The sequence below is a fragment of the Syngnathus leptorhynchus genome, chromosome 15, assembly GCF_054491065.1.
Source record: "Syngnathus leptorhynchus isolate UIUO chromosome 15, UIUO_Slep, whole genome shotgun sequence".
Taxonomy (NCBI): domain Eukaryota; kingdom Metazoa; phylum Chordata; class Actinopteri; order Syngnathiformes; family Syngnathidae; genus Syngnathus; species Syngnathus leptorhynchus.
Window position 1 is genome coordinate 2,089,362 of NC_141209.1, and position 25,456 is coordinate 2,114,817.

Here is a 25,456-nt window from a genome sequence, read left to right on the forward strand (position 1 = left end):
CTCGGTAAATTGAGTACACGTTTTATTTTCGTAAAAACAATTGAAGGTCGACAGAAAAAAAACAAAAAGAGGCTTTTGAGAGCACGTTAGGGCTCCGCGGACCGTTGTGATATTTACACAAGAAAAACCCGAAGACACATTCAAACCACATTTGTGATGCACCGACACGAATCAAACACTGTCTGCGGCGGCGAGGGAGCGACAGCAAATACTGAAGCAGTGAGGGAAGGGACAGGACCCCCCAAAAAAAAAAAAAAAAAATAGGGAAGGGATCGGGATAAGATCCAGAAGAGAATGTTTGTATGTAGGCCACCATTTGGCAACAAACAAGAATACACATTCGAGAAGAAAACGCTGTACAAACACTTGGTTTTAAAACTTTTTGTACTAAAGCTACAGAATTAGAAATGTCTTTTTCTCGTTTTTGTTTTTACTTTACAAAAACTGTTATTTGTGTGCAGAGTAACTCCAAGAGCGCAACAGGGAGGTGAGGGGGGGGGGGGGGGAGTCGAGGAGGGGTGATAAGACCACAGATATAGACCATGTAGACTTGACGTCCACTCTTTGTTTGAACGGATGTGGGTGGACCAAAGTGCAACACGAGGGAAGGAGAAGGGAGGGGCACGGGGCTGTACAGAACGGAACACCCGGCCAACAATTTTTCAAACTGTCCAACGCGAAAGAAGAGCAGGTGTCCAGAGGTGAAGAACTTGTACAATACCTTCTTGGGAAAGGAGTGTGATTGACAGCTCACGTGGATCTACCACACCACCGCTGTCCTTTGACTTCCTGATCAGAAGGCGCTTTTTTTTTTCTCTCTCTCTCAATTCCTTTTGTAACCGTTGCGGCCATCAGAACATGGGCATGCTGAACCCCTGTACAAACACAAATTCACAAAACGTTCATGCAAATAAATATTTGGAAAGGGAGAAGAAACCCCTCAATTTTGGATGCACAAATCAGTTTTTTTTCTTTTTTAAAGAGGAAGTCAAGCAAAAAAAAGCCTTCAAAAAATGTCTTTTATTGCTTACCGACTCGTCCTCAATCATGGCTGCCGAGTCAAAGAAGTCCGGTCTTAGTTCTGCTCGCTCGCGTCTGTTCCTCGATGGCGGCTGGCAGGGTTTACAAAATAAAATAAATTTAAACTCAACCTTTCATCAAGACTAATAACAAAAAGCACGGTGACGCGTCGTCACCGACCAGGTCGATGACCATGGTGTCTTCAAACTCCTCGTTCATGTCCTCCAGTTGACCTCGCGATGACATCATCACATCCTCGAAAATGGGCTCGGCGTCATCCTCCATCAGCCCGCGCCTGAAGCCGAGCGCATGCGTTACGCCCACGCAGCCACGACACATTCTCTTTTTTGGTGGTCCAACTTACACGGTCTGCCGGACGCCCTGATTGCTTCGTGACTTGATGTAGTTGACGGCCATGCGGTCCTTCCTGCTCACCTCTTCCATCTTCTGCTGGCCGAGCCACGACATCTGCATCTGAGGGCTGAAGGCGTGACTCGTCAAAGACTGGCAAAAGGTGCCCAGAAGATTCTCTGGCTGGCCGGCGTCCTCGCTCACTTGTGCACAAAGTCGTTCTCCGACCCGGGTTCCGAGTCGGGGTCGGGCATGTGCTCGGCGGGTCTGTTCTCTCGGAGGACGGTGGAGGTGAGTTGAGGGGTTGGCAGCGCGCCGGACGTCTGTAAGGTGTCGTTGCGCATCAGCCACGAGCCCTCCACGCTGCTGCTCTCTTCTGCAATGTCGAGAGCAAGTGTTGCCAGTGAAAGAAATAAAAACGACATTTCTAAGAGCATCCTATCCTGCCCGAGCTCACCTTCCACGCGTTTCTTATGGAGGGGCGGCCGACCCTTCTTGCTGCGCACGGAGCCCGTCTTGCTGCTGGAGCCCGACGTGACCGACATGTGGTCCTCGTCACCGCCCGTCAGCAAGCTGTTCCTGTACGAGATCAGCGGCAGCCACACGTCCTCCCGCCGCTCCGGCATGGACTCCGACATGAACTTCTCCAGGTACGAGTGACTGGTGGGATGCGCCGCGTTTAGCTACAGTGCGTAACGTACATGGCCGAGTTGCTTTCAAAAGTTGGAAAATCACTTACACTGTCTTTTTATCTTGGCGGATCAGCTTGGAGGAGAATTCGCTCAAGACCTCCAGGAAGGCCAAGTTGATGGGAGGAAAGTCGGGTCCTCGAGGATTCTGGTACTTGAAGGCAAACTCGATTCCATCTCTGACAAGAGGAAGAATAGAAGAGTAAGAAAAGAAAATTAGTACGATAACAAAAATAAATTAAATCACGGCCACCGACCCACTAGTGTTATTAACAACTCACTTGTGCAGCGTGGCCACGGCCTCCCTGGTTTTGATCTGATCCAGGCCGAAGGTGAGGGCGAAGCGACGGGCCAGCTCCTTGATGCCGCTCACGTGCGACGACGTGCGGTCCAGGTTGGGGCCCTGGTCCTGCAACAGCTCGTTGAAGAGCTACAAGCGCGTACGACAAAGTCAATAACCTGCGTCGGTGTGAAGCCAATTTGCGCCTTGTGGTGAATCCGTTACCTGCTGCAGACTGAGGATGAGCGTCTTGGCACAGAGGATCTTGTCAGTCTGTCTGGTTTTACTCAGGGTCTCCTTGATGATGTCGCCGTAGTCGTTGTAATACTGAAGAACGACAGTAAGAAAGACACGCACACACACACGTGATCATTTGAAAAAAGATAAAAAAAGTTGATAAAATGTAAAAAAATAAAAAACCTTCATGTAGTGCTTGAAGATGTCGGCAGCCGCCGGCATGTCGACGATGTCGTAGATGATGAGTTTGCAGAAAGCTGCCAGCAGGTTCCTCCTCTTGTGCAGGGCCTCGATCTTGTTGGCCTCGTCCTCCTCGTCTCCCTCTGAGAGGCCATCAAAGTCAATATTGTGCGTTTTGCCCCTCGGCGCCTCGTTCAAAGCTCCACCTCACCCATGCTTTGGCTCTCGTCGTCCTGGTCGATGAAGACGTGGTCCAGGACGAAGTTGAGCAGCTCGTTCTGCAGCGTGCCGTCAGGGTTGAAGACCAGCGGCTGGAGGCCCTCGCGGCTGCCCGTCGTCAGCTGGTGGCTGAAGATCATCAGCAGGTCGCAGAGGAGCATGAAGGCCTGAGCGGAACGGACGGCGTGAGGAGATCGGAAACCCGGGAAGCGGCTTTCTGAAACGGTACCTGCTCTTTGACGGGCGTGTTGACGTTGGACAGGCACTGCTGGCACACGGCGAGGAACGACTTGACGACTCTCCTGAGGGCCAGCAAGTCATCCTACGCGAACACGCACGAGTAGCGTTTCGGGAAAAGTCCGTCTCTTGGAGTGAGTGTTTGCGTGGCTTACCTTGCTGGGAGCCCCCTCGGTGATCTTGACCAGCTGCCAGAGGATGGAGTAGTGGGAGCACTGCAGCGCCTGCACGGCGATCTGCTCCGGCATGGAGCCCAGCTCGATGCCGGCCTTCAGCAGACGGTAGCAGTTGCCAAATAGGTCCCAGCGCGTCAGGTCGTGAGCGCTGAGGTGGGCGGCGGAAGACATCGAGATGAGAAAAAGGTCGCAAGTGCCGTCGGAATGGGAATCCATCGAGTCTTACTTGTGGAAGGCCGTGAGTCTCTTGAGGGTGGATAAAACGTTGTAGATGTCGTCGTCGTCGGCCTCCTCAGCCTGCGATTAATAAAAAAAAAAAAAAAAACGTTGACAGTTTACGTGGCTTTGTCGGTTTCGGCGAGCAACGCCGCGTCACCTCCTGCAGCAGGTCCTCCACGGAGTGCGCGAAGCGATCGGTCATCTCGTCGATAAGTTGCGAGCGGGCGATGTCCACGCGGTTCATGATGGTGTAGTCCTCGGAGCAGAGGATGCTGTAGGTCTTGCTGCACGCCTCCAGCACGTCCATCTCGATGTGCTTCTCCACCACCAGCCGGATCTGCTTGAGCAGCCCGTCCAGGTGCTTCTCCATGCGCCCGGCGCTGTACACGTCCAGGTCGAAAAACTGCGGGATCTGCAGCAGGTTGGCCACTTTCTCCGAGTCGGCTTGGTACTGCGGGGAGAACGAGGAGGGTCGATGGGATGGCGGCGCCGGCGAGCGGCTTGGCTCACCTTGGACAGCAGCATGGGCAGCGCCATGATGAAGTGCTCCGTCAGTTTGTTCTTGTCGTCTATTTGCGTCTTCCTCTCCTTGGCTGTTAGCACCTGGATGGGCGCGCGGAAACAAAACAGAAAACACGGAGATGATCAACATGAAGAGAACGGAACAAATCTTAAGGATGGATAACTTGATGGATTTGCCACCCACCCGTTTGCCAGTGCCTCTGCCCACGGGCGGATGTGCCTCGGCCGCCTGCCGGATGGTGCACACCGTCAGCTCGATCAGCGCGCTCTCTTGTCTGTCCGACAGCACTGGCGGGGAAGGAACGGACATTGACAGTCGGCAAGAGAGCGGGCGACGATCCAAAGACGATTATAGCGCGTCTTACGATCCTCGCCCTGCACGGGCTCCTCCAGCAGCAGCTCGGTCATACACTCCCAGTCTTTCAGGAGCTCCTGGGAGCTTTCCCACAAGGAGTCCACCAGGTAGGCCGCATGCTCGTGAAGCTACGCGCACACAAGCAAAAACAATGATCGTGTGATTTCAAAAAAGCGGGGCCGGAGCGCCTCCAAAGTTACCTCGCTCTCCAGGAAGAAGAGCACCAGCATGCGTAGGAGGTTCCCGTTGGGGCTGCTTCGGCCTCTGCGCTTCGCCAGCGCCTCTTCCGCCTGCGGGTCGTGCCGACTGAAAAGCCTGGCAGCGACGGGGGGGGGGAAACATTGAGCCGAGACGGCAGCCGGTAAATTTGCGTCCAGATCACGTGAGGTCAGTGCGGGCTCACTTGCGATGCAGGAACTCGCCGGCGGCCACGGCCACGGGCCTGTGGGCAGAGTAGACCAGGTGGTAGACGTTCTCGCAGTCCTCGTTGGACAGTGCGTCCTCGCTGCCCCTGGGACGACAAAAGCACAAGCAAAGGTGGAAAACTGATTTTGAATTGCATCTCCTCGGCCAATACGTGGTCTGTCCTTCAAGGTTTACTCACTGCAGGATGAGAGTGACCAGTCGGATGGCCTCTACAGCCACGTCGTACTCCTTGTCCAGCGTCATTGACACAATACGGTCCTAAAAAAAGGGGGGGGGGGGCATGACCAAAAAAGGCTTTTCCCACACTTCTCATTTGCGGCGTTACCTTGAAACGGTTGGTGAAGAGCTCAAGCTTGGGGAAAAGTTCCCGGTTGGTGTACAGGTTCTGCAGAGCTTTCAGGCACTTGAGACGCACCTCGCCTTGCTGGGAGGGAAGACAAAGAGCGCAAAGTCAGCAAAATATGTGAGCGGAATGAGCCCCCGGGTTTTCTCAGCTCGACTCACCCGGTCGTGTAGCGTCCAGCCGACGTACTTCAGGTAGCTGTCGTTGAGGAAGGCGTCGCTGTACATCTTCATCCAGACGCCGATCTCCTCGATGCAGATGGCTCGGATCTCGGCGATGGCATCCCTGCGAGCCAAGAGGAGTCGGCGGTTTTCATTTCAACGTGTCAAAATTCATTTCAATTTGTCAAAATTCACCTGTAGCGATGCACAAATATGCCCTTGAAGATGGAGTTCATCATGTTCTCGATCTCGTCCTGGTTTTCTTGAAGCTGCCCGGTACACAAAGGCGTTCGATAGGTTTCCCGCAAAAAGAATGAACGCGGTGCAAGTTTGCCGTTTTGACGAACCTCCTTTCTCTTTTGCAGCAGCAGCTCCAGCTTCTCGTTGGCCCGCTTGCCGGCGATCTTGTTCCGCTCCGCCTCGTACTGCCGCTGCGTGTTGTCCTGGTGGATGCTGAGGTTGAGCGCCACGTTCACCAGCGCCGTCATCAACTTCATAGCTGCGGCCAGGACACATGACGGCAAATCATTTAAAAAAAATAATAATAATAATTTTTTTTCTTGCTTGCTTTTCTGAGCAGGCCTTGGTCTCCTTACCGGCCAGCGTGGACGTGTGTCTGAAGGCTCGGACCTGGGAGTCAGAGAGCCCGGTGAGGAGCGAGATGACGGTGTCCATCATGTACTCGTCGTAGATGATGCTGTACTGACACTGGCGGATCAGCACGCAGATGAACTCGCAGAAATTGTAGCGGAACTTCTTCCACATGGGCCCCGGCATGGTGAGCGGGTAGTCGCCGCTGTCCTGCGGAGCGTAACGGCGTCTTTTTAGGAGGGGGTGGAATCATCAAAATAAAAAAGAAGCGAGACTATTTTTTTTTTACCTCATCAAACTCTTCGGTCATCTTGCGAATGATCTCGGCGTTCTGCATGTTGCGGAACATCTCGATCCTGACCGTGCCTTTGCACCCGGAGCACTGGATAAAAAAGTTGATGAGATCCAGCAGGGCCAAGTCTCGGTCCTGTTTGTACGACTCGATCCACTCGTCCACCACGGACTGAAAACACACACGGAAAGATGTCCGCTTAGCCGCCGGTCGAACGTCTCCAGACGTTTGTCACGCTGGTGCCGGTCGATCCCACCTGCATGGCGCTCTTTCCCATCTTGACCACTTCGAACAGAGTGATGGGTTCCGAGCTGTCGCCGTTGTGTTGGGCCACGCCGTTGGCTTTGCCCCGCCCCCTGGCCCCGCCCACACCCTTGTCCACCGGCATCTTGCGGGGCTTCTTATTGGCCGTCTGCGCGGAAAGGAACATTCGGTTAGATATATCGTACTGAAAATTCATCCAAATACCAAAAAATATATTTTTGTCTCACTTGCGCTTGCTTGCCGGGCCTCCCTCGCTTCTTCTTGCCCTTCACCTCGGGGTCTTCAATGTCCGCCATGCCCATGCTGAGACCCACCGCATCCGTGGCCCCCGACTCATTGGACGAGTCTCTGGAAATGCATGAATTTTTTTTTTTTATCAAAAGGTATCAAAGTGCAGTATTTGCATTCCTGTGAGAGCGTCACTCACTGGAGCACAGAAAGCTCTGACGTTATCATCCTAGCGACTTTGGGGCGGCGCCGAGGTGTCCGAATATGACGCGTCTCTCGGGTCCGAAAGTTACCACGAGGCTCGGATGGGGGGGGAAGAGTCGGAGGGGCGGGAGGGGGTGGAAAGAATCCAGGACGGACCGCGCTCTGGCTCTTAACTCTCTCCTGTTTCTGCAGAGAGGCAAATAAAGAAGTCACAGATGATGATCATTAGTAAATAGAAATGATCATTTTAGGAGCTCGGGACAGTTCACTGTTTTCCTTGACAAAGTATAAAGAGAGGATGACACCAACTGGCCACTTTAGGAACTACAGAATCAAATAATTCCAAGAGTTGAGTAGATATTTTAAAGGCAATAAAAGTTTGCTGGCCCTCACACATCAAGATGATCAAGATGAATTCAATGTTGAAAAAGGCAGCCATCTTACAAGACATACTTCAACCAAAAGAGGAAAAAAAGCATGTTTGTGGAATCATTTGAATTTTTGGTCAATATTTGCACCTTAATTACCATCGCAGACACAAAGCCGTGAAGACTTGACGATCATATGAAATGTCTACCTGTTTTTATGCTAATGAGAGCGCAAGCACAAATTCGGCGCAGTATCTCCAAACAACCACCGCGAGCAGTATGAGCCACAAAGTCCTTCACCCCCCGGTCTCTTCATAAACTCCATCAAGAGGACCATCATTGAGCTAAACATGTTGCAGAAAATTCCAGAATGCTAATTAAAGCTAATTAAATTAAAGTGAGGTTGGGTTTGCTTGTAATACTTCAGGCGTGCACTTTTTTAGCACTAGAGTGTGTGTGAGTGTATGCACGTGTGTTTGAAAGTAGGTCTGGGCAACAGTAGGGGGCAGGCTAAGAGAGTGTGGATTTAAATACTGCCGCTCACACACTGTTGATATGGAGACGTAGCAAGCCAAGAAGTGAGAACGCACACACACACACTCCCAATCTGCCAAGCATAGACTGTGTGTGTGTGTGTGTGTGTGTGTGTGTGTGTGTGTGTGTGTGTGTGTGTGTGTGTGTGTGTGTGTGTGTGTGTGTGTGTGTGTGTGTGTGTGTGTGTGTGTGTTTCTGTTTGGTGTGTAAGAGGATTTGAACAGCGTGAAATGTCAATGCAAATTTGAACAGCGTGAAATGTCAATGCAAAGTTGTAAAAGAGGAACTTGGTACACGTATAAATGCTAACCGTAAATGAACAATCATGGCTATAGCAGAAACATTAATTCATTCACAATTGACGAGTTACATAAATTGCATTTTACTGGGCATATATCGAGAAGTTTTTCCCAGCTCGCTAAGAAAAAAAAAACGTTCTGTTGTTTGATTGGCCACAATAGGGCGCTTTCGTATCGGGGACCGGTATCAGATCGAAATAAGGCAAATATCGGCCGTATCGATACATGATATCGGAACTCGGCCGTCACTACGATTAATATAAATATGGGGGTTTCTGTTTACTATTTGCAGGTAAATCCTTATTGGGTGGATTACTGTATATTGCCGACATATTTTAAGAATAAAGGGCGCCGATTAAGGTCAGCATACAAAATTTCTCATAATGCACTTTGACACTTGTTTCTTCTCATTTAATATCATTCTTTACAATACTCTGACTACGAGCTGCATGCATCAAAATTCAAGCGACTTCTCAAGATGACGACGGTGCTCGAGTGTGACCCAAATGAGTCAGACGCCCTCAGCCGACCCAACGTCACAATCTCAATATGAAGGCACACAAACACACTTTTTTTTTTTTTTTCCCAGTGCTGACGTCCACACTGAGGAAGAGGAAATGCGTGTGGGGGGGGGCATACTTTTTCTTTTTTTTGTGAGGACTGCACCAAAGTTGACATCGCCATTCATGCCGCACCTCAGTTTCATTTCTCACTTTTGAAATGTGACAATAATAGCGGGATTGTCTGTCACTACACTATAACGTCGGCTTTTTAGTCATAAAATTTGGTCTTGTCACTAATTGCACTAATGAGACACAAACCAAAGCGAATTTGGTGTAAAAAAAAAATCTGTATTCAGAATATGTTATGTGAGGTTGCCTGCAACAATTATTCTCGATTAATCTGTCAATTATTTTGTCAAGACAACAATGTATTAAAAGAATGCATGTTTTAGTTTTCATAAAAAACAAATATTTAAAAAAAAATGGGGGGTTATGTTGCAATAAAAATATAATAAGAATACTGAATCATTGAATTGATCGACTCTTGAAATACTCGATGACAGCCCTGAGTGCATATGTGAGAGAATGCACGCACGCACGCACCCACAAGACAGAGCGAGCGAGGCAACGAGCCTCCGAGAAAGCACTTAACATGCACGCCGTGTTCTATGGGAGGCAGGCCCTCGTTGCCATGGCGACTAGGCGAGGGTCATAAGCCTGACGCCGAGAGCTGGTTTGATTGGGTGCCAAGTGGGGACAGGAGGGACCAAGTTGACAAAAAGAAAGGGAGGGAGGGCTGCTTCATTCAAAAAAAATGTATTCTTGACAAATTTTGAAATGAATTTTGAAATTTTGAATTTACTATCTGATGTCACTTGCCCAAAATCTCATAAATATTTTATCGAGAAGAAAATAGTTTGCTACTTTGCATTTTTGTAAAAAAATATATATATATCTAACAAAGGAAAAGTATTTGAATGACTTAATCCAACTATTCTGTGATCTATTGAAATTGCAAAATATTCGCTAGCAGCAGCCTTACTGTCAACGCCAGCAGGGAAAACTTGTTCAACGTGTTTAGTTTGGCACGGCCGGCGCCTTAATGACAAGCGCGACATTACTCAAAAGATAATATGGAGAAAGTGTTACGAGCAGAAAAGAAATATCCACGATATATGTTAAGAGAGACCAAGCGTGGAAGTGGAACAAACACAGCGCAGCTCAGCCTCTGGCGAGTGAAACGCTTTTGGCAGTGTGTCAAATTTGGTAACACCAATGTGATGAAGACGAGCTATCGCTATGGCACCTTCCTTAAGAGATCAAATTCATTGTCTAATAATAAATATATATTTAAAAATTATTTTAGTGTTTTACTTTTTTGGGAAAAACCAACAAAGTAATTTTGTTGCACTTTGCCAAACAAATGATGATTAAACATGACTTATTTTACTGTCCACATTTTATGGCTTTGAATCTTCCTTTTATTGGATAACGTATTCATTAAAAAAAAATATATATATATATATATATATATATCCTGGCAGAAGTGTGCTTCATCATCACTGGCGCTTGCAAAAGTGTGTTATGCCATAAAAGGAGCTTTACGGGTTCAGTCACACTTGTGTGCTGTTAACGACTTAGCGCCAGAAGGCAACGGAAGAAGTGTGGGGAAAAAAAATAAGTCTTATCCAAACACACTGGAGGATTTTTTTTTTTTTTTTTATAAACCGTTGTTGCAGCGTTTGCAGACAGCCAAGAGTTTAATGAGTGGTGACGGCGAGGTGATTACGCCGAGCACCTTGTGTGTGTCGTCCCTGCTGGACTATCCCTTGGAACGTCTGGAACAAGTGTATTCCTGAATAAAAAAAAATAAATAAAAAAAAAACAGAAAGGGGGGGGGGGGGGGGGGAAGAGGAGACAAGACAGAATGCAAAATGACTCATATCAGAAGTGGCACAAACAGAAAAATCCTTTTAAGTGTAGCTTGCTAAGACATTATGGCATGAATGTTGAGTTGCGTCATCATTTTACATCGGCGAGCGCCGCTTCTATGCATATAAAACCAAATTAAGAATCGAGAGAAATGGTACAAGAAGTCACCGATGTGCACATATGTCTTATTTCAAGGCTGGTTTCCGTGGCAACGTATCCAGTGGAGAGCTCAAATGAGGTAATTCCCCCCCCCCTTTACTACCTTGGACTGTCACTAGCGTTATTTTTGTGGTGTAAATTTCCCTAAATGGTTCTCAGCTGTTTTGTAGCAAGACTGCGACGTATGGATTGAAATAGATTTGGTGAACATGAGTACTAGTTGGCTCGCTGGCCTCAGGCACTAGCGGGTCAATGGTTGCTCAGACTATTTTGCGTTTCGGGCCAGTGAGAATGTGGAAACGGAGCAGGCTGAAGCTCTGCCTGCAGTTGAGCAAGTCATTGATTTGATCTATTCATGAACTTTTTTTTATTGTTTGTTGATGCACAATTTGACAAGACGGACGACGGAAACTCCAAACTTCGGCACCAGATATCCGTTTTGCGTGTCAGAATTGACAGCGGGACCAGCGTACCGAGTTCTGTCCCTATGTATACATAAAAAAGAAAACCGATGAATCGTAAAATAAAAGCTCGTTTCGATTTCGCCTCTTAAGTACGAAATTTGGACTTGTTTAATTGAAAGCCACGCAGCTGCTATCTTTTCAGGGCGCTTTAACAATGTCAGCGTGACAGCGTTGCCCGCTTGCGTTTTACTACAACAGCAGCATCAATCACGCGAGGCGGCTCGGCGCTGGCTCGGCGCTGGCTCTGCCCCGGCTCGGCTCGGCCCTGGCTCTCGCTGCTGAATCACCTTCTCTGACACTTATTTGCTTTGTGACTGCGGGAGAGCGGCAGCTGCTGCAAATCTGCAAAATCCATCAGCGAGAGGGCAAAATGCGAGCGGGAGCGTAAAACCATCACGTGACTTCACGCTCCTGACGACGCCGTCCGTTCGTCCCCAACTGTGTGATTGCAAAGAGGAAATGTTTTATTCAAGGCAAAAAAATAATAATTGCAAGTCGCCCTATAATGTATCTTTGAGTCACACTCACAAAAGTGTTTGTGTGTGTGCTTGGCGGAAGCAGGGATTCCATTTTTCAGTAGCGATCTTGTCACTACATCTTTCCTCACCCCTCCTCCTCCTCCTCCTCCAGACTGAGTGTAGTCGAAAGAATGAGGGTACAGTAAGTAGTTTGTGGCGGCGGCGGCAGATGGCCGTGTGATTGCGAGCGTGTGTGTGTCAAATGGCTGATCTCCCGTGTGACACGGTCCTAATCTGGTTAAAATGCTCCTTGCAAGCCGTCTTTTGAAAGCAAAAAGAACATTTACTCTGTCTGGTGTGTGTGTGTGTGTGTGTGTGTGTGTGTGCACAGGCTGGTAGTGTGATAAAAGAGCAATGATTGTCTTGGCGGGCGCCGATTCCCTCAGGGGCCGTTTACGTCTCGAGTGAAAGCTTTGCTTGACCTTCTATTCCTTTTTTTTTTTTTAATGTTTTGATCATCATATGGGGGGTGACTTGGGAAATTTCCACAAAGCTTAACAGAGGTTTGGAAGAGCGTGTTGTATTTTGGTGGCGTTATGCAAAGGCTGTGCGAGTTAAAAACGGTCGCCAATTTTGGAATGAAAGGTCGTCCGACGAAATGCACGGAATGACAACGGCATACTTTACATCCGATCTGGTTGAGATGACTCGAGCAATTTGGTTACCATGACTACAAGCAGCGAGCAACAAATATAGTGAGGATAGATTTGAGGATATATGCTTGAGTTTGAAAGGTCATTTTTAACAACAATTTGGAATTTCTTATCCTCTGTCACAGCTCCATGATTCGTAGGAAAGAATAGAAACATTTATCTGACCGATTTGCACTTTCTCATCTCAGCCCAGACCGTCAGACACGACAAAAGGATCGTTCCGGACCTCCTTGCCGAGCGTCAAGGACGGGCACAGATGTGCCTTGCGTCACAGCACAATCAGGTGTGGTGAGCGCTGCGCTTTTCACAGATGTCAGCTGATTTGAAAAAAAGAGCACCGGGGAGTTCATGCAAATCGCCAACAACACCGCAGACGACAAATGACGTTGAGATTTACACAAGACGACCGCTGAGCTGAGGCAGGATTTATTGTAGTGTGCTTAGGTAACTAAAGGGCACAGCGAGCGAGCGAGATAAAAATCAATAAATGACGCTAGCCGACGCTTGATCACTCTGACCTGTTGATTGCATCGCAGTGGAGATCATATCAGCATTAGTTGATTGAATTGCACTTCAGTGTGACTTATAATGGGCATAACGTCTAACACACCAAGTATTGCATTGCTCTTCATTTCTTTTGCACTCGACAGACGCAGGTGAGCGCATCAATATTCAAGTAAGGCCAACACCAATATAGCACAGCGCTCGGAGGCGGTCACCGAAAACATTGAGAGCCATCGCGCTCTGGCCTGATTTCAAACTATCCCGAGGCGAGCGAGGCTGCCGCCCGCCCGACCGCCAAACAACCAACAATGACTCACGGCGCGGCCGCGTACGGCATCAACGCAAAGTAACCGCTTTTGAGTCGGCAGTCCAAACCCGCTGAGACACATGGAACATGAAAAACGAGCGAGCAGCAGGCGCGCCTCCCTAAAGCCCACAGAACAAGAATGACATCATAATCAAAGAAAACGACAGAAAAAAAAAAAAAAAAAAGACACGGCAAGCTGACAGCGAGACATAAACAAAGCCAAAACAGATGCAACAATCATTTCATAACCAGAGAGGAGTTTTCATTTTGGAGCGGCGCCCAGTCACCGTGTCAAACCTGTGATGAATGACCGGGGGACACTTTTGTATTGTTAACAAATAGCAAAGCTTCCTCCCCCCCCACCGTTATCAATCATTCATCGCCACAGCGAGGCTCTCACAATCAGGGAAGTAAAACGAGAAAGGGACAAAAGTTGTAACAGTCAGTGAAACTGCTTTGGGCTGGCGTCTTCCAAAAAAGGAGCTTAATAGAAAAAAACATTGCACATTATACTACACTACAATGTACAACATTGTGTGTTATTCTTTGAATGCCAAATAAACAACACTAACTGGAGGGGAAAAGTTTGATAGTACTGCAATAATTTGGATATTAATCGAGGGAATAATCGATATTGAGTTTGAATCTAGAAGTTTAAAGTCCATTCGTTATCTGAACGGCTTTATCGCCGGGCAGACGAAGCCAAACAACCACTCACAAGCGCCAATTTAAAGTGCTCAATTTACACGTTTGCACATGCTGACTGTAAACAAAGCAGTTATGTAACCACCAAGGTACATCGTGACCTCCACTGTCAACACAAATATTGCTTTGGGCCAGTTGAACAGGATTGGGACCTTCTTGTCAAAATTTGGCTCACACTTCACAACCAACCCCAAAGTGAGAAGAAATAAGATTTGGATGGTGACATGTGATGTTGACACACGGGGATTTAAAACAGTGAGAAGAAGCTCATGGTCTTCACACGCTTTGGACAGAAACGTTGATTTACATGGCGCCAATTCATAAATTGTCTCAGGTCAAGAACCGCATGGAAGAAAATCCACTCAAACAAGCAAAGGATGCAAACAGAAAAAAAAAGAGAGAGAGAAGCCAGTTGATAACACGCTAGGCTGCCAAACGAGAGTCGCAACACGCACACAAACAAAAGACGTCACACAGCGTGGCTTGTTGGATTTGTTGACAACTCCAGCGACAGGTGGACGGACTATGTTAGCGGATGAGGCGGCGGAGAGAGAGCCACCTTCGAGAGACTTCTACCCGCCGGCGACATTTTTGCTTTGGGATGGGAGGCGAGTTAGCTCGCGGGCTAGGCTAACTGACGAGGAGAGAAACAGCACCAATGGCCTCCGTTAGCCGCCACGAACGCCCATCCCCCCTCCCTTAGCAGCAGCCTTCCCTTTTTCCAGCGCGTCCACCATCTTGAATCTGTGGGCCGTCTTCCTCTCTCCCTCCCTCCCCCCCACCCCCCTTTTCCCGCCTCACAAAAAGCACGACAAAAACACCGGGTACTCACCTTTAACGACCATTCCCGGCTCGAGCGTCACCTCCCGCAGCGACGAATCGATCCCCTTTTTTATTATTTGGTCTTATTTGATATTGGGGAAATTGGCCCGTGCGAGCGGAGGCTTGCCTCGCAGAGAAGAGCAGCAATCCTAAACCGCCATCTGGTGGTATTTTCCTCTCTGCGGTGCAGGGGGAGCGGCGCAGCCTCACGCCGGGACGCGGCTGCCCCCTGGCGGACACTCCGCGACATCCGCTGTGACGGGCACGCGCCTTGCCTTTCACGTAAAATGGGCGAGGACGCGCACGCGAGTGGCGACGGTGGTCCCGTCTATGCCACTTTATTTTCGTTTAACCTTAAAAATATATTTTATACTAGTCATTGTGTTAAACAACATTCACGGGCGACTAATTCAATTTTCTTCTCATTCATTTTAAAATTAAAGCCTTACTTGTGCTTTGCGAACGTCGTGTGACGTCATCCTTATTTTTGAACCAATAGTCAATTTTGTTGACCTATATAGATATCAGATGCTCTGTATTTATTTATGAATTACAAAACATATATAGTGTCACGCATTGTATTTGAACATATTACTTGGTATCTATTCATATCTTTTCCCCCAGCATGTGCTTATTAAATCAATGAAAGTATTATCTCCACACATCCAGAATATGTGAGCACTTAATAATTTACAGTCACCTGCAGCGCTCCTCGTGCAGCTCGGTGCACTGATCCAGATGAGCCTGTGGAATGAATGCTGCTAACTTGACAAAAAGAAAACACTATTTAAAACTGACAGCAATGGAGCGTCCTATTTTATCTTTGCGTGTCATATTTTAGGTGATCATAAACTACAACATCTAACACGGGGTGCAATTTGCTCCAATCAACATTGTTTTTGAGTCATTATTTTCCTCTCATGCAGCCTTAGTAGACACACATTGTGCCCATTGGCAAGGCTGTAACCGTGGCAACATAAGCATCATCTTTTTCCAGGCTGCAATTACAGCTTGTCACTCCCAAAGTCGATTACAGTGGAGATAACCATCTCTGTTCATCTCCACGGGGGACAGAAAAGGCCCGAGGAGCTACATAAGCCCAAATGTGCTTTCTTTGGATGTTGTGATGTAAGCCTCCAGCCGTGTACTCGACATACTCGGCTAGTGCCCGCTGTAGCGTGACCTCCCTCTCCATTCAGGAACGGTGACGATAATCTGCTTGGTAGAAATGTTTGTTCTGGCTCGGTTCCGCCCTTTTAAACCCGGCGAATGAGTACAATATGGGCTTCTGCTCGGCTCCATCACGGCTCTCAAAAAGTTCTGCCGTTAAAGGACCCTCATGGTAGCGTCTTACGACAAGGCCGCAGAGTCGTCAGTTTTTTTTTGTAACGTGCCCTAAATAGCCGCAACTGTGGCGCTCTCTCTGGGTGGTCACCATGGCAACGGCAGATGGATCTTCTTCCTTTTAGTGCCTAAAGTGAATGCGTGGATGTGCGAGGCCTTTTATTACGGCCGTTGTGTTAAATAGCTGAAGTAGAACGGCCAAGTCGTCAGCCGAGCTCAGACCTCCGCCAAGGTCGTTAACTGAAGCTCGGAAGAAAAATCCCAACTCGGCGCAAATTTGCTTGAACCATTTTCATAAAAACAGTGACTTTTTTCCTCAGCGCTTGTTAGACTTTGATGATGATCTTTTCTGAGCGTCTGCGCTGCTTTAAATCTCAGCGCTTCCTGTGTTGGACGTCTCTTGGCCATCTGTGGTTTGTCAGTCCACGCTAGAGGAAAGATGTGACAGCTTGATCGCTGACTGATAAGGTCAAGCAGATCGAGTCGGTAGGATCCCATAAAAAAAAAAAGTGTAATTTTTTTATATTACTTCATATAAGATTAGGAGTTCTTTTTTTTTTCTAATATGATGACCATGTTCTCGTAAAATGGTGACTTGCTTGTAATATTTCATGCTGTTCTCATCAATCACTTTGTTCAAATCACAAATAGCTTGCATTGCTCCCGTCGACGCATGCTCAGACTCTATAATTAGCCCCCCCCCCCTCCTCCCCCTTTCTACCTCTCTGTGAAAGGCGGAGCATCTTCTGCATCAGACAGTGATGGACGAGCAGCAGCAGGTCGCCATATAACACACATCCTCCTCCTCCTCCTCCCGGTCCTGAGGTGGCTCCTCTGCGGTCTCATCCTGGTCCGGGTGGTCCTCCTTTTCACTTGATTCTAGACTGCCGCATGAAGGCAAAGTGGGGGGGAGGGAGGAGGGGGGAGCAAATGGATGGAAAGATGCTCAATGACTGAATGACCGGCGCCTTGTTTGCAGGTGAGTGTCTTTTATACTAATAAGAAATAAAGAATGGGGGTTATGTCAATACGCACGCATGCCAGTGTGTCCTGTTTAACCTTGAGAATCACATGATCACCCGATGAGCAAGACACTCAGACAGACGCACATTTACATAATGGCACACATGCTCACACAAATATTTCAACGCAGTAGGAAAAAGATCTCCTTCCATTGCAACGTGCGGTGATGGAGCACAATTGTAAAAAGAACATTGTGAACCGCTGCTGAGGAGATGATTAAATGGAACCAGAGACATTAGATTTTGCGGGAACAAAAAGTGCAAAGGTGAAATTAGAAATTAAAATGCTAGTGTAATGCATCAAATATCTTTTTTGGAAGGCATTATTATTATTTAGCTTCAGAAATTTTAGTTGGAATTTATTTTAATTTATTTTATTGATTGTAGTATATTAGAATTTTTTTTATACTTAAAGTTTTTTTTTTTCCTCCAATTTCAATCATTGCAGTATAAGACATTTATATTTTAATTGAAAATGCAAACTGTAAAAAACAAATGAATTTTTTTTAGAAGGAGAGAGAAAGAGCAGTCGCGGCTTGGAACAACATGGGGAGGGTACCGCAATCACTGACTTTATTATTTTGCAAATTGGCCATAAGAAGTTAAATGGTTCTTCTTGACCTAAGAGACCAAAACTGGTATCGAGACACAGCCTCTAAATAATGTCTATCCTGCTCGCGAGATAAGCGCTTGTATTCGTGTCATTGGCAAAGATCCTACATCAGGGTGAACTCAATAAAAAACTCATTCAATAAAAAGCTTGGAAATACGCAGACTCTTTGGCTTCTGGAGCTTTGACTTCCTTTCAGAAGACTTTGGAGGCTGAGACCCCCCCCCCCCCCCCTCCCCTCGGCTATTATTACCGCATGTGCCATTGAATATTGAAATGTCAAGGATGATGGGCGTTCCGAGAGGTGGTCGCGTCACAATGATGGGCGATTTCTAATTATTCTTCACTTGTCCAGCAGGTTTGTCCTCTGCCAACCTCCACCATGGAGTCCACTCACCTCCTGGGCGGCGCTAAGAAGCAGGTCAAGATCCACCCCCACACGGTCACGGCCAAGTACGCCACGCAGGGCCCTTATTCCCCGCAAGCCAGCATCCACACGCACTTCCCCCAGCCCGGGGACGAGGGCTACGACGACGCGCCGTCCTTCGAGGACTTTGGCTCCTTCCTGGAGGAGACGTCGGACAGGAAGCGACTGACGGAAGCCAAGAGGTGGCCGCTCACTCTGTTCGGCTCCAAGGACAAGGCCGCCGCCCCGAGACCTCCGGCCGGCAAGAGCGGGGACGGCGCCGAAGCGGGACCGAAAGTAACCAAAGGTCCCGGGAAGGGGGTCGAGGAACAGCTGGCCAGTTTCGGGGAGGCCTCGGTGTCTGCGTCGCGGCTCACCTGGGTGGGGCTCCTCGGGGCGGCGCTGGCTAACGGCTGCACGGTGGTTCTGACCCGGGTGGCCTCGGAACACTTTGGCCTGGGCCCCCTCTTTCTTCTACTGGTTCGCTCGGTGGTACAGCTGTTATCGGTGGCGGTGCCGCTGCACAAGGGGGAGAACCCTTTCGGACCGGAGGGCTGCCGCCTCCGTCTTCTTTGTTACGGCGTGGCCTACTCGCTGTCCCTGTGCTGCGCTTACTCCTCGCTGACCTTCAGCTCCCAAGAAGACGTGGCCCCCGCCTGGCGGCTGGCCACCACGGTGTTGTCGGCCACGCTGGCCTTCCTGTTGCTGGAGGAGCGTCTGGGCTTGGCGGACGCCATCACCCTGGCGGCCGGGCTGTGCGGCTTGGGGGTTCTTCTGCTTCCCGCTGCAGATGAGAGCAATTCCGATTCCCAGACAGACCCCGTGGTGTTCTGGAGGGGCGCCTTCGGGTGGTCCCTGTCGGCGCTGGCCGGGCTGTGGATGGCCCTGGCGCTGGTGGGGTACCGCTCCTTAAAGGAGAGGGTCAGCGTGGCCACCGCTCTGTTCACAGTGAGCTGGACGGGCTGCCTGCTGGCCCCGGCCACGGCGGTCCTGCTGCAAGAGGGCTGGTCCTGGCCGGCCAGCGTTCCCGGCTGGGGGCTGGTGGCGGCCTTGGCGGTCTCCTCCGGCGCCGCCTTCCTCGGGGTGACGCACGGTCTCGCCCGCATCCACCCGGCGTTGGTGTCGGCCAGCCAGAGTCTGGAGGCGCCCTTGGCCACGGCGGCCCATCTGGTCATGGCCCGGCTGGCCCCCGGCGCCCCCGAGGTGGTCGGGAACGCCATGGTGGTCTTGAGCGTTGGCTGGTTGGTGACGGTGAAGCTGCTGCCCTCTCGCGGGGGCAGCCGACGTCACCGGGAGGAATACGAGGAGATTCTCGACTCGCCCATTAAATAAGACGCTTTGGCCAGCACGCTCTCTCTCTTTCTCTTTCTCGCCACCGTGTCACTTGTAAAAGCTCACCGGAGCTTTTTTTCTTACCTCCACCAAGCACAAAGTTCGATTTGGGAGGTTGTGTGTTGATTATTCCTGCTTTGTATTCACTGCTTGGCCTGGGTGGAGATCATTTGTGGTGTCCTTTTTGAATGTTTAACTTTTTGGGGAAGTCGGGAGGGAAAGGAGAAAAATGTCTTCTGTTAATGTGACAATAAAATCTCGCTGGTGAACAAACTGTTTGACTCTTTAAGTTGCTATCAAGGGGAGGTAAATATGGATTGATGAGCTTTTTCATTAGCTTCTCTTTGCGCTGCCAAGGATCTGTGCCAAATATTCAGAAACTAGGCAGGATGTAGCCTGGTTAGATTCTGTTTGGTTTGACTCCCGTGCACATTGTGTTCTTGTTCCGGCCATTCCATTCCCGCATCATTAGTCATCTGCTTTTGTATCTGCGTTTATTATCAGCAAGCTTCTCGCTTGCGTCGTCTGCAGCTAGAGGCCAACAAACACAAAGCCGACATTCTCCAATGTATCTCATTAGGTGTCAGTTGCCAGGATAAAAAAATTTTGTTATAAAAAAAAAAAAAAAAAAGGTCTTATGTTACATTGCGGGTCAAATTGAACCATTTGAAAAAGCAAATACATACATACATACACACATATATATATATATTTTTAATACTTATTATCTCATATATTAAATTATATTATTTATATTATATTATATTTATATGTATATATATTTATATATTCTATTCATTTCTTTGAATAGAGGTCAGCACACAATTGGCCACAACTCATCAAGGACACATTTCCACAAGGTGTTCTTTTAATGACTTTTTTATGACTTCAAATGCCTCCGGACAAAGACAGACAAAAAGTTCAAAGAGGTTAAAAATTCCTCAATAATAATCTCAAAGTGCAAATATGTTGTGGATATAAAAAGGTTGCCCACCCACTGCTAAATACCAGTTTTTATGGTGAGACCAAGATAAATCATTTCAAAACTCTCTCTCCTATCAGCGTGACCTGTAGAACTCTCGTTAATCTTTCTTCAAGTAACACTACCACATCAACCGTCTTGAAAAGTTTGGGTTTTTTTCAACGGGTTAGAGAAATTTGGAAAGAATTCTCCTTTTGTTTCCAATCACAAAAACCTACCATTTGCACAGGGGTGTGTCGACTTTAGATAGCCACCATTTGGGGCAGGCCTCTCATGAGTTTCCTCTGTCTTTCCTCAGCGCGCCGGCCTGCTGGATCACCCGGCCGAGCTGCACGTGAAGCTCCTGCAGCTCGGCGGCTATGGCAACCAGCGCCCTCTCCACGCTGTCGGCGGGGGCCGACGTCACTCCCTGCGTCACCTCCTGCTCTTTGACACCCAACGGCGAGGCCTTGGAGCGATTACACGTCTGCAGGGTGACGTTGAAGCGCCTCTCCCTCGCCCGGCCTTCTTCTCGGAGCTCCAGGAGATCCTGGCGAAGCGACTTGAGGGCCGCCTGCCAAGACGGGCAGTGGCGGGACGGCGTCCGGGCCAGATGCTCCATCTGCGCCCTGAGGGACGTCACGGCCCCGCAGCATGATTCCGACGACTCCAACAGCATGTTCTGCCTCATGTGAGAGTTCTCCAGGGCGATAAAAAGCTTGTCCCATCGATGGAGATTGTCAGATTGGCACGATGTTTGCGACTCGGCCGAATCCTCTGAGAAGAAACGTGAACTCGTTAAAGCAAATATACAGTATATACACATTACACACAAATATATACATGTATATAACATATACACTAATACAAAATAGAAAAAAAAAAATACCAAAAGGGAAATATATTTACAAAAAAAGCAAAAGTAAATATAAATAAATAAATACATGAAAAATAGTCAATTAAAAATATATTTACATTATAGTTAATGCAGTCTAGTGTAAGCAATTGTCCTGTTTTTATAGTAAAAGTCAAAGCCCCCCCCCCCCCAAAAAAAAAATGATGTAACGGTACCTCCACGTTGCTCTCTGGACACCTCGTTGTCGTAGAAGTCAACGTAGTCCACCTGGTCGAGGTGCGGCGATCCGCCCGCGCACAAAATCATGCACAGCAACCCCCATATTGTTCGAGCGCACATTTTTTGGGGGGGTCCAAAAGGTAGCAAAAGAAGCACTGGAAAAAAAAAAATGCTCGCTGTGAGCCCACTGAGGACGCCTTATAATCTCACTTGGAGGGAGGAGGGAGGGACTTTTTCCTTTTCTCCTACACTTTGAGTTTTTCACTCATTAACAAACAGACAATGTTCAATGAGATGATTGGACTTCCTTCCTCCACAATTCCCTGATGCAAAATGCAGGATGAGGTCTCGAGTTACATTGACACAAATATAGATGGCGTTTTATTCGACCTGGTGTTGGCGCTGCCCGGGGAATTAAAAAATATGAAAGTCAGCATCCTGAGCGGACGTGGCGGCAATCCGTGGAGGTGTTCTGCACGGGAAGAGGAACAAGACTGGCACAGTAAAAAAAAAGCAACGTTACAGCTCATCAGCAAAATCTTTACTTTTTTTTTTTTTCTCAAATACACACACACGCACACATTGACAAGATATTTCAATCTGATTATTTACGGCTATTTAAAAATGGATATACAAATGAAGATACTTAACAACATGAACTTGGAGGATGTCATTGTGAGGGAAACCCGATGGGAGTGAAATGACGAAAGCGCCGGTCCGCAGCATTGTGTAATAAGCTGCGTTTTTTTTTTTCCCGAATGTGTTCCTACCATATCAACAACAGCAGTTAGGACGAAGAGGACGTACCTTGTGACATTTGAGGTTTTTTTTTTTACATCCATCCTGACGAGGGAGCACAAAAATGTCCTTCTTCTGTCATCTGTAATTCACTCATCACGAAATGTTTTATGCTTACTTCCTTCGGAAGCTAATGAAAAGACTTTAGGGAGAAAAACAAACAAAAAAAAAGCAGGAAATGTAGTCGACCATTTGAAAGGGACAGATTTAGTTGAGACTTTTTTTTTTTTTTTTTTGCTGAGTCTTAGGAAACCGTTATTAAATATCACACCGCTGGGAAATGTAAAGCAACACTCATGTTGTTTATGTAACGCATGTTACAAAAGTGGCCTGTGCTCCTCAATAAAACCTTTGACCAAATGCCTTTTATGGTTGTGCAATTTAGAACCAACGTGCTCGTATACAAAGAAGACTGGACGTTGAAAAAAAAAAATCACTGTTTGCATATTTATTGCCCGACGCTGACGTCAGCTACATGGTGCCACACACGTACGCGCATGCACGCACCTCTAGTCCTTTCCATGACGATGACATCATCTACACCTCATGATATTCCCATGACACACTTAATGGTGAGGTGGAAAATGAACAACATATGGATATGAAAACAGAGATTTGAATTGTCCAATTGGGACCACTGAGCGAGGGGGGGGTGTTTGTGTAACGATCCAATTTCACCGTACTTGGCTTGGAAACGTAAAAACACGCACGCACGCACGCACACGGAGAGCGACACGAGTTGGAAAATGAGCTCAACCGTGCCCTCGTTTTTTGGGGAATGATTGGGACACTTCATTAGGTACACTTACACAGAACTAAAATAAATATATGAGAGTCAATAGAACCGTCCCAAAGTAGCAAGAAGTAGTCGTTCACCTGTCCGTCCCTCACTTAAGAGATGGCGGCGTCCAAATGAGTTGGAAGACAAGATGGAGGATCTTCTTCTTCTTCTGATGGACGGGCGTGATCAAGCTCCCGGTGGTCGTTGTTGTTGTTGTTAGCGCTCACTCCCGTGGTCCAAGAGTCTTGGTCGAATTCCGGAAGGTGGTGGACGACAACAGCGGAGGTGGGAGGAATTTGATTTTGCTCGACGGAAAGCTGCTGATAGTGAGGAGCCCCGTTGGTGATGGACGACTGCCATTTATTGGAGCACAACACGGCCGGGATGCTGTGAGAAAAAAGTGCTTGAAATAAAATAAAACGTAATCGCTACAGTTTTAACCTAAATCCCCCCCCAAAAAAGTAAACACATTCAAACAATGGTGAGGTGTTTTGTGACTTTTCCAACCTGGCCAACTGTTTGTGGAGCTCCAGGGCGAGTTGCTTGCACTGGGCGTAGTAACACGTCTGCGCGTCCACAAAGTCGCTCAGGCTCTGCATGTGCTTGTCCTGAGCAAGAATTCTTTTTGAATTAAACAGTACAAAATGTGTTCAAAACTGTCACGGGGAAATCTGATTGAGTTACGTGGGTGTGGCTAATTTGTCCCAGAAGCTGTCGCGTGACTTCCGACTGGCGTTGGAACAAAGACTCGCAAATCCTCAGCTCCATCTCTGCCTAAAAAGAAAAAAAGAACGAGAAATTCATTCTATACACAACATAAAGTGTTTTAAGATCTATTCGACTCACTTGCAAAATCTCCTGCGCCCACATCTGATTGGACAAGAGAGGATGTTACTCGGCGATTTTGACACGGAGCGGATTCGTGTCGGCTCACCTTCATCCAGCGAACGCGCACCAATCTGAACATGAAGGACACCTGAGACGAGAAGTCGACGTCTTCTGTCGGGTTGTTTGCGTTCAGGTTCTGAGAAACAAAAGTCCCACTGAGTGACCGCACATATTGCGTGAGATTATTTCACGTCCTTCTCACCCTGGACTCTCGTTCAGCCTGGTGAGCGCTCCTCAATCTGCTCTTGGCTATGTCCAAGTCCAGACGCTTGTTCAGCAACATCTTGCGCTCCTCCTAAACACAAATAATGGATGATGTCACGGACTGAAAAGTTGAATAAATCAAGAACGATAGAATCGACCTGCATGGTTTTGTATTCACATGCGCTGAAGCGTCGCAGAGGGGTGAGAAAATGGATGTTGGTGCTTTGGGCAAATTTCCTTTGGGCCTCGCCGAGCTGCTTCTGAGCCTCGCCGCAGCGCAATAGCGACGTTCCTGAACACAAACGTTCATCCACGCCGCGATGAGGCTAATGTTGAGATGATTAGTACGGTGATGGTCCACTCACCATAAGGGCTGCTGGTTCCCAGCTCCAGCCCGGCCTGAATCATCTGCTCACCCAGGAGCTCTTGAGCGCGAGGTCGTGAGGGGGCGGGCCAGTCCAGATGCTCGTACAGTCGCTCTTCCAGCCGCGCCGCTGCTTGGAACAAAATCAAAAGGACATTAGAACAAAAAGGGTAGCAGGATCATGATAAGTTGAGGGCTTCGAAAGTCTAGTTTGCAAATTGGTGTTTAAAAAAAACGGTCATCATTGTACCACCGACCTGTGTTGGGTTGCAACACGGCCTCCGTCTGCGAGACCATGAGGTCCGTCCAATTCTTGGTGGCGTCCACCCGGGTCAGGAGCGACTCCAGTTCAGGGTCCAAGTCGGTCTTGTCCGCCTGGCCAAGACTTTCCCCGGTGTACTGCAATTTAGGCCACAGCAAAAACACCAATTTAGCAGCACACTCTGGCTGTTTTAGTTAAACCTTGCATATCGTTCACGTCAAATTTGATCCACTTCAAATAGGAGTGCTCTTTGTGTACACTGAAATGGTTTGGTGTGTATTTTGAAAAATGAAATGTGGACATGCACCTGTTGATCTTTAAATGGCTATAGGGTCAAAAAACACATGAAGGTTTGACTTGGAAAATGACTACTGATGACGTAAGGGTTTTTTTTTTTTTTTACCTGGACCGCCCGGTTGATGAACTGGCCGGCGTCAGCAGCCAACCGCGTCAAATCCATGATGACGACGTCGGAACGCCGTTGTCGATGTTCGGAGGCAAAGTGTCCTCTATCCCCCGGAACCGAGCTAGGTGAGCGGGGTGTGTGACCGCAGACCGCCCGCTGACCCCGCCATGTTTCTTTAGGTCAAGATTAGCTAGTGACGTAATGACACAAGGTGACGTCGTCGTGATGTTTTCTTCCCGTT

General features: G+C 48.1%; 4 protein-coding genes across 6 annotated transcripts; 1 reads left to right on the top strand and 3 right to left on the bottom strand.

Moving 5' to 3' along the window:
* Positions 1-5: 5 nt before the first annotated feature.
* On the bottom strand, positions 6-15,002 carry stag1a (STAG1 cohesin complex component a). The gene is made up of 31 exons (XM_085931459.1): positions 14,773-15,002; positions 6,990-7,180; positions 6,790-6,910; positions 6,555-6,710; positions 6,296-6,469; positions 6,012-6,216; positions 5,763-5,914; positions 5,611-5,684; positions 5,416-5,539; positions 5,237-5,335; positions 5,090-5,169; positions 4,889-4,996; positions 4,686-4,800; positions 4,496-4,613; positions 4,315-4,418; positions 4,119-4,211; positions 3,766-4,059; positions 3,616-3,686; positions 3,369-3,537; positions 3,206-3,298; positions 2,969-3,143; positions 2,761-2,900; positions 2,566-2,667; positions 2,342-2,490; positions 2,111-2,239; positions 1,829-2,031; positions 1,576-1,747; positions 1,385-1,501; positions 1,201-1,315; positions 1,032-1,112; positions 6-875 (listed from the first exon to the last, which is right to left on the bottom strand). Exons 2-31 carry the CDS (start codon positions 7,016-7,018, stop codon positions 852-854), a joined length of 3,786 nt encoding a protein of 1,261 aa, XP_085787585.1. The 5' UTR covers positions 7,019-7,180; positions 14,773-15,002; the 3' UTR covers positions 6-851.
* A 3,091-nt stretch (positions 15,003-18,093) lies between these two features.
* On the top strand, positions 18,094-19,476 carry slc35g2a (solute carrier family 35 member G2a). The gene has a single exon (XM_085931463.1). The coding sequence runs from the start codon at positions 18,121-18,123 to the stop codon at positions 19,474-19,476; it is 1,356 nt and encodes a 451-aa protein (XP_085787589.1). The 5' UTR covers positions 18,094-18,120.
* An 866-nt stretch (positions 19,477-20,342) lies between these two features.
* Positions 20,343-21,650, bottom strand: LOC147044972 (pentraxin-related protein PTX3-like). Its single transcript, XM_085932438.1, has 2 exons — positions 21,509-21,650; positions 20,343-21,214 (listed from the first exon to the last, which is right to left on the bottom strand). The coding sequence occupies exons 1-2, from the start codon at positions 21,630-21,632 to the stop codon at positions 20,730-20,732; spliced, it is 609 nt and encodes a 202-aa protein (XP_085788564.1). The 5' UTR covers positions 21,633-21,650; the 3' UTR covers positions 20,343-20,729.
* A 223-nt stretch (positions 21,651-21,873) lies between these two features.
* Positions 21,874-25,422, bottom strand: LOC147044973 (endophilin-B1-like). 3 transcript variants are annotated; one of them, XM_085932437.1, is made up of 11 exons: positions 25,213-25,422; positions 24,805-24,946; positions 24,549-24,677; positions 24,342-24,475; positions 24,182-24,274; positions 24,026-24,115; positions 23,938-23,961; positions 23,776-23,865; positions 23,599-23,699; positions 23,187-23,478; positions 21,874-21,984 (listed from the first exon to the last, which is right to left on the bottom strand). In XM_085932437.1, the coding sequence occupies exons 1-10, from the start codon at positions 25,267-25,269 to the stop codon at positions 23,202-23,204; spliced, it is 1,137 nt and encodes a 378-aa protein (XP_085788563.1). In that variant the 5' UTR covers positions 25,270-25,422; the 3' UTR covers positions 21,874-21,984; positions 23,187-23,201. The 3 variants fall into 3 exon arrangements, with proteins under 3 accessions (XP_085788563.1, XP_085788562.1, XP_085788561.1); XM_085932436.1 differs by lacking the exon at positions 21,874-21,984 and adding an exon at positions 22,313-22,452; XM_085932435.1 differs by lacking the exon at positions 21,874-21,984 and having other exon boundaries at positions 22,467-23,478.
* Between the last annotated feature and the right edge of the window lie 34 nt (positions 25,423-25,456).